General features: G+C 31.1%; 1 protein-coding gene across 2 annotated transcripts; it reads left to right on the top strand.

The window, feature by feature from the left end:
* The first annotated feature begins 920 nt into the window (after nucleotides 1-920).
* Nucleotides 921-3948, top strand: LOC129976111 (protein roadkill-like). 2 transcript variants are annotated; one of them, XM_056089497.1, is made up of 2 exons: nucleotides 921-1382; nucleotides 3852-3948. In XM_056089497.1, exons 1-2 carry the CDS (start codon nucleotides 1016-1018, stop codon nucleotides 3875-3877), a joined length of 393 nt encoding a protein of 130 aa, XP_055945472.1. In that variant the 5' UTR covers nucleotides 921-1015; the 3' UTR covers nucleotides 3878-3948. The 2 variants fall into 2 exon arrangements, with proteins under 2 accessions (XP_055945472.1, XP_055945471.1); XM_056089496.1 differs by having other exon boundaries at nucleotides 921-2523; nucleotides 3852-3937.
* Nucleotides 3949-8753: the final 4805 nt, after the last annotated feature.

Consider the following 8753-nt stretch of genomic DNA (forward strand, 5'->3'; position numbering starts at 1 on the left):
TGATAAGATAATTACTTCTTTGATATATCTTAATTGTAGTAAGAAAGAAAGCATCTAATTAGAGTAAGTGTAAATCACGTGACATTCATGCGGGTAACAACTTGTTAAAACAAGATATAAAGTAAACATAAGCGTATTTCTACGCTCATCAATGTCTACCCTAAATGAGAAATTTTGCTACCAACTGAGCATGGATGATGCGACAATCAATGTACTATTAAAAGCATCCGGTAGTCTTTAATATCATCCCGTTGTGAAAAAAAAGGAAACCCACATAAGATTTGACTGATTGAACCCCACCTGTATTTTCATTTTGAATACCTTAAATCATGAGTGTATCAATAACTTTAGAAATTCTCAGGTAGAACAATATAAGGAATCACTGACAGTACAAGCTGCGAAAGAAAATGGAGATCTTTTGAAGCAGGATTTGGCAATTAGAAAAGCCCTTAGTGGCAGCTAATTTAATGATGTAATTTTTAAGACATGTGAATGACAAAGGAATTTTATGCGATTTAAAAATAAAATATGTTTTCGCATCATCTTTTTTTTTTTGGATTTTTATAGATTTTATATCGTGAGACCCTTTCTGCTATTTCTTGCACTTCAAAAATCATAATGGCTAATGTTCTACATTTATAGTCTTTCAACATCGAAGAACATGAGAATTAGGAACCGTATTTTATATATTCGGAGAAGTAATCCATTTCATTTCTTAAATTTTCATTCAATGTGGGATTTTTTTTATATCAAAAGCCATTTTCAATTAATGAAGTATAAATTACAGAACTATTTGATCATCAGTTTTTCCTAAACCCTAAAAACGTCTGGATTCAACTATTCGAACCCAAAATTTCTATGATGTCATTCTCACGATTTCAGTTCAACAAATAGTTGATGGCATGTTTAATGAACGGGTTCTTACAGCAGTTGAATTATAACTCATTCTTATTTCTCTATCTAGTTTAAGGTCAAAAGAAGATTTACGCCTCAGCATTCCCATTTCAGAAACAACATGACGGAAAAATGCCCATTGCCTTTGCTTCGGAAAGGTAAAAGAGTCGTATTAAAATGGGTTATACACCATTTCTTTCCGCAATCATTTGGCAATTTAAATTACAATTATTTTGAAAGTTGTCCATTCCCAGTAGAAGAGATGGTATTCAAAATGTGCCTCATTCCATGGTATGAAGAATGTCCTGGGAAAGTTGCCTGTCTTTTGATAAGGGACAACATTGCTCCACGATTTGTCCATTACCTCGTTGATTCTGAAGTGACGATTGATAATAAAATTTGGAGGCAACCTGAAACTGAATACCGTTTCGACATTCAGGAGCCCAAATATGTGCCTTTGATGCATTTGTCTGATTTGAAAGATCAAAGTAAGTTTCCCTTTATGTGTCCAATGACCTTGCAGTTTGGTTTAAGAAGATGTTTCTTTAAAACACCTTCAACGAGATATCTATCAGCGATAACTGAGCTTCGTGTTATTAATCAGTCATGCATTGTCAGTGTTAAAAAGTTCTATCCTTCTCGAATGAAAGATGAATCGTCAGAAAGACAAATATCAAGAAATATTGATGATGTTGTTATTAGTGTTGGAAATGAAATTCTTCAAAGGTATCCTGTGGAAAAAAGTGAAATTATAAATATGACCATTGGATACTGCAGTAATACAAATTGCGTCGGGATAGTATTTAGAGCGGAAGAAGATTCTCTTTACTTAAGATGTGAAATTCTATTGCTAGACGCTCGCAGGAATACTATTATTGCATCGTTAACAAGAGAAAAAGTACTTTTTAGATACGCAGGGTGGCTTGTTCCTTTCTATGTCCCTGAAGAGTTCTTACATAAAGTCCGAAATTCTAAATTATTTTTTGAAGCCATTGATATTCATGTAAGTATTTCATACCATAGAAGAGAATTTAGGCCAGATATTCAATCAGAAATCGGTTCGCATTATTACGGAGAGAAATATTTTAATCTGAAAGCTGATTTAGAGAATTTTTATAATCATGAAACAAGGACTACAGATTTTTGCATAAAAGCAGAAAAAAAGATATTTCAAGTACATAGGTGCATATTAGCTGCAAGATCGCCAGTTATGAAATCTATGCTAGAGAATGATATGATTGAAAAGCGAACTGGATCTGTTAAAATAGAAGATATAAATTCTGAAGTAATAAGCCTCCTTTTGTATTACATATATTCTTCAGAATTAAAGAAAAACATAAAATATCAACTTATTCCTTCACTCTATGCAGCTGCTGACAAATACGATATCCCTGGTCTACGAAATTATTGCCGCCAAGAATTGATGAAGAAAGTTTCGATCTCTAACTTTGATGATTTGTTGATTCTGTCTCACTTGCATAGAGATAATGAACTGAAACAATTCATTATATCATTTTTAAGTACTCAATATCTTAATTTGAAGACATTTTCACATTTGGACAACATTATAATGTTTGACAGACGATTAATTAAGGAAGATATAGAATTCTTAAGACGGATTAAAGAAACGTAAATATACTTTTATTCTATCTTTTTAGAATCATAATATGTGCAGACTTTTTTATGTTCATCTAATCAATTTCTTCTTCAAACTCATATGATCTAATAGCAATTTCCATTTCACCTTTTAGAAGCTTAACATTTTAAGCCCAATACCAGAATCTAGTCTTGTTTTTAAGAAATAGACCATTCGGGATAGGATCTAATTAAAGAGCTATTATGGTTGATGATTAAGATATTAAATTTTAAAATACATATTTAAATCCCTTTTTACATCCTCTTCAGTATGTCAGATATCATTGTGAAGTTTGATAAAGTTTTAGATGAATGCCTGTCCATGTGAAAGATTTTAAAATCGTTCTCGAGTTCAAGATATCAATATTCCTGCCGAACAAATGTTTTGATTTTAAAACTGGATGTAAATTCATAAAATTAAATTTTTGTAATCGTTTTATTATGGCTGTGAAATACTACTATTCATTGTCAATTTTATTATAATCCAAATAATCATTTCATTTCAAAAAAACAATTTAATGCTACTTTGAGAAATGATGAAAATAATCCAAAGCAGAAATCGTTATTCTGTTATATTAATATCCACAAAGCATTTGAAGCAAATTTGGTCGTGTATTATTTCGATATTTAGTTAAATTGTATAAAATCTTTATGGTGAAAATATTTCTTTTAAAGAATAGAGCCTGCATAGTAAATATTACAAATTTTTTGCCTAATTATTCGATTGATCTTGGAAGAAAGGGTGCTTTTCGAAATCAGGGAAGTATAAAATGTGGCGATTCAACAGAATGTTGAGTTAGAACTTTTTAAAGATTAAAATACTTTATCCTTCGCATGCGAGAAAGTAAATAATGGGGTTGTAAATCTGTCGGAATGTTCCATTGTCGAGCTTGTGGAAATATTCTTTTGAAAATACCAATAACATTCCCAACCACAATTCAAATAATTATATGATCATTTTTGTGCTATATCTTCACTGTAACAGTCATCTAATTGCAAAATAAATGCGGATCACAAGTTTTGAAGCAGCAGAGTTCAAGAATCATTGATAAAAGTCAAAACGAATGTTACAATTGGTAACATTCGCCAAATCTGTTAAAAAGTGCATCCAAAGAAGCATAATTATTATTTAAGCATTTTGTTAAAGTGTTAATGCATAATAGAAATTGCATATTTTTTTTTTCTAATTGTAAATAAATAATCTTCAAAATTATTTTGACAGAAAAAAAATTTGTTTAAAATATATCCTGTAATAACCGATTCTTGATTATCACCTATAATATTAGTTCTGTTATACATTTTTTTTTCTTCTTTTCTTACAGATGCATACGCTGAAGAAAAACTTTAACAAAAATGTTGTGGAATCTTTTATTCTGTGCTTAAAACAGTATAATATTGCTTGTTTAAGTAATATTAAATTATTAAATTTTAAGTATGTGAGTTGTCATTCCTTCCCGTTGTTCGTTTTTTTTTCTAAAAGAGAGAAATCAAAAATCATCGCCATGAATGTAAACTGTAAAATATTTCCATATCGTCTTATTTCATTTATGAGATTCATTTAGGCTATGAATAACAAAAAAACTGAATTAAAGATTACTAGAATGCTTTAATCTTTTCGAAATCAGAAATCTTGGAAATCCTTTTCTCAATTTATTTAAATATTATTTCTTGTTATCAAACTCAAAAAAGTTCCACTGTTGTCAAGAAGTACTTTCTAACTTTGGTTTCAATAAAATAGGGATGAATTTAAAGATGGACTTATAAATATTCCTTTCTTTTTAAATAAATATAGAGGGGTGATCAATAGTCATATTAAGCCCTATAAATTCAAAACGGTGTCTCGTACACTTAAGGGAAGTAAGTTGTGCTTGCATTAAAGTGACTATGCTGAATTTTACTGCGGTTATAATGCCCCTATCGGTGAAATAAAGAATTTACAAAAGTAACTAAAAAAAATAAAGATCGGCCAAAAAGTCTAGTTAGAAAAATGTATGCTATACCATAATAAAACAGAGAGAAAATTTCATGGTGTTATCTATAAAATTGACCGAGATATCTGAGATTAAAATTACGAATAGGCCGGGATAGCCTTGTTGGTAAAGCGTTGGATTCGCGTCCCTTAGGTTGCGAGTTCGATCCCCGCCGGCCGAAGATTCCCCGTGTGCTTGGTAGCTGACGCGCGTATAAATCTATCGTGGTCACAAAATCTTCCATGTCGAGAGTAATACCACTTTAGATACTAGATCAGGGGTGATAGCCCTCTGGTTCAGGTCTAAATTACGTTTGTTGGGTGAGTGAATAATGAAATACGTGAATGAAGTCCGCCCCTTAAGAAGGGTTGTGACTTGTGTGTAGCTAAATCGTTCTCTTGGAAATAGATGGCGCTACTATAAAAACAAGAGACGCTCCCCCACCGGCTTAAAATCGCTGGCTTCGTAACAGCGGGCTTGTCCATGGCAAGTGAAACAACAAAATTACGAATTTTACCGTCCCCTCCGCCTCCCGAGTGATTCCAGATTTTTATTATTTTGATTACATTTTTACTTGTTTCCATTTCTCTTTGACATTACTGACTTGGAAAACTGCATGATAATATCGGGGAATATATATTTTAATTTTAAGTTTAACCAAGTCGAGGAAAATTTATAATTTCAATCGTGAAGGTATTCACCAATATTACAGATAACTGCATGTAATGATATAATATACGTTTTTTTAATGATCTTTTTCGCCTATTTTCTTTATTTTTTAAAGTTATTTTTTGCGACTTCCTCATTTCTATGCTAAGGGCACTGCAACCAATCTCAATAAATTCAGCGTAGTGAATTTACTATAGGCGCATAAATCTTCACTGAATATGCGAAATGCAGATTTGAATTTAAAAACCTTTAAAAGATTTTACTCGTCGCCGTGGATATTGAAACACAGCAAAAATGTCGATTTGAAACATATCAGCTGAATTAAAAAAGTAATTGAAAATTAGTACTGCCAAAGAGCAGCTAAGAGGAAATAGTACCTAACAAAGAAGTCTGGAAGGTCAATCTTATTATTATTTTTTTTTAACTTTTACTAACTGTGAATCATCCCTTTGGAGTGTGAAAGGAAAACTGCAACTTGTTGATAATACAAGAATCCACGAAAAGAAAAACTTCCAACAGCCTCTCCACAATAGAATTTAAATTTGGGAACTAATTTGTAATTTGCACCACCGGAAACAGCTTTAAATGAATAGGAAGAACACTCATTGTTCATGTGCAAATAATTAAACTTTTTCTCATTTTGATAAGAATTATTAAGAAATAAATATTTTGGCGTGATATGGCAATATGAGTGATTTATTGTTCTCACCTTAAAATTAAAGAGATTGATTTCACTATTGCAATAAAATTTCTTGGATAAATTCTTGAAAATTAGAACGTGTAAACATTTCAACTGTTTAAAGCTTAAACAGGAATAAATTTTTTTAAAAAATCTTTAAATTGACTAGATTACAGCGATTGGATTGAATTGTATCTTAGCATTTTTACAGACAGGAAATTAATGTAAAAGTTATTCAATGCAGCTCTAAGCCTGACATTTGATAAAGGTGAAAGCTGTTTCAAGTTTTAAACCATCGTGTATGAATATTTCTCCTCACTTACCAGGAAGCATTCACCATTCTCTCCAACTTTTTGTTTTGAAAAACTTGCAATTTCTTAATTTTATCTGCACAGTTCGAACCCCAAATTTTGGAGCCATATATATGACTAGTGTTATAACGCATTTTTAGAACAGAACATTTTATCTGGCAGAAATAAAAACTGGCGAATTCAACACCTGTATTAGAAGCTTTGTTCTGGATATCTTGAACATACATATCTGTTAAAGCTTAATTTAGCATCTTTAGCAGGTATATGCAGGTTTCTAAAACGAAATTATTTTATTCTATGCAAAAACATAATACATTTTGCAGATTTTTCTAATAATTTCTATTGAAAATGATAATGACCGAGAATGAAAAAAAAAAAATTAATATATGTATTTTCTAACTGTAAAAGGAATTTGACACATAATAATGTCAATATATATATAATATATAATTTACTAGCAAAGTATGAGATCCGGCATTCTATAGAATTCCTAAGCTTTGTATATAATGCCTAATGAGAAACCGACAAAGTATTAAATACATATCTGATTAGTTTTATTTCGAATATCACAACTGTTTAAAAGCAATGAGTTATGCACTTGCGTCCAAATAGTGTCTTCAAAAAAATTCCTACCTTCTGTGGTCATACTAGTAAAGTTGATGAAATGGATATTTTGTGCATCTTTTGTTTCAAAACTGAAATTGATATTGAAGGTAAAATAAATTCTAAAATCAATCTGGAAGTACAGGTGAAAAAAAAAAATGAAAATGAATACGGGAAATAGTTCCCACAGCTTCTTTGGGAACTACTGTGTGAGTTCCTATTCCTGACGCCAACAAGGGGCAAGGTGATTCGCACAATGAATTGTCAGTTGTAATGAATGTGACAAGAGTATGGTTTCTCCAAATTGGAACTTCTGAAGGAATTTTTAAACAAGTCTATGCCCTTAGAACTTGCTTAGAATTGAAGATATTCCTGACCGCGAAATTCCTCTCCGGTCAATTGCAATTACTGAGTCTCGTAAAAGCGGCCAAGGATTCGCCAAATGTTTGTATAAAACAAAGTACCAAAGATATGAAGTGTCTTTAAATGAAAAATGTAATGAAATATAATTCAAAATGTTCTTTAAGCATACCATGTTGCAACAAGTAGGTTATTTTAAATTTCTTATTTCTAATATGAAAATTTTGTTTCCCTCAATAAAAAAGGCATACATTTTGTTTTGAACAACTTTTATCTTTCTTTGCGTATTTTGAATAATTTTTTTTAAATGGCACTTTCATATTTTTTCAGAATTACATTTGTTTTTTTTAGGAATGCACATCATTTATATAACAGCCTTATCTAGACCTTTTTTCATACTTTGACCAAATAGAATATGTCATCCTGTAGGGTGTCTAGGCATTAAATACAATGCTTAGGGAAAATATATAATAATCCACACACACACACATAATGTAGAAAACAAAATACATATTTAACGTCATACTGTTTTTGAATTCTTGTATTCACCCCTTAACCCTTTATAATTCTCTGATATATATTCTTAACACTTGCAAAAGATTTTATATGGGGGCTGAAAAGCGTATTTTGAGATGATAAATAGGGTAATCAGATACTATGAAAATTGCACTGAGCTACCTTAATAGTTCAAAAATGCATTAAGTTTATATTTAAATATTATTTAAAAGAAAAGTGATAAATGTACTCAAAAGTGGTAAATATGCTCACCATGTAAGGTTTTCATAGTGACATTAAGTTCCAGCATTTGTCATTAAATTTTAACTCCTGAGAAAGTTTTCAAAATAGAAACATCAACGTGTTGTGTTCCTTATGTCTAAGATGTTCTTATATTTCATTACAATAATTTGTTATTGAATTTATTTAATTTAAATTCCTTTTTAAAAATGAACAAAAACTGTTGATGCAATTGGAATTTCTTAAAATTTGGAATCTTCCAATTAAGGAAATTATGAATATTTACTTCATTTTTGATGTATTGATTATTTGAATACTCTAGTTTACGACAGTTTGGTTTATTTCTTAACGTAACTAAGATGCTATTAATAAAATTGCATCAGACTGCAACATTGTTTTTGTGTGTGTATGTGCAATGCAGCTATCCACCCAGCCAGCTTAAGAAATGGAAAATGTTTTTAACCCTTCAACCGGCTGGAACGTAGAAAGTCTCCCCGATTAATCTCTCGAAAACAGGTTGGGACTTCGACTTCAAACTGCTTTAAAACCGGATCCGAAGTGGCAAGTCATGAGCGCTATCGCCTTTAATTCAACGAGGTGGGTCAACTGCTTGTTAAGGTCATTTTGAGGTTTTCGCTGAACTTGGGTGGTCCCTCCACTTTGGGGAATGAACTTCCGAGGAGTGGAACTAACGTTCTTCAGAAGAATTCGCTATTTCAGGACTGATTCACGATAGAAGCTATAAATTTCATTATTGATTTGAATATTTGATTATTCCACAATGAATTTAATATCCAAGCAAAAACTATTATACTTATTAGAGATAGGGAATCTCTTATGATTAACACCTACAAACAGCGATCCTTAACGGTTAATGAATGTGCAGTAATAATGTTC

Source organism: Argiope bruennichi, chromosome 7, assembly GCF_947563725.1.
Source record: "Argiope bruennichi chromosome 7, qqArgBrue1.1, whole genome shotgun sequence".
In the NCBI taxonomy this organism is placed as follows: domain Eukaryota; kingdom Metazoa; phylum Arthropoda; class Arachnida; order Araneae; family Araneidae; genus Argiope; species Argiope bruennichi.

Coding starts and splice junctions, on each gene's coding strand:
- LOC129976111 (XM_056089496.1), top strand. CDS start 1,016: ATGACGGAAAAATGCCCATTGCCTTTGCTTCGGAAAGGTAAAAGAGTC.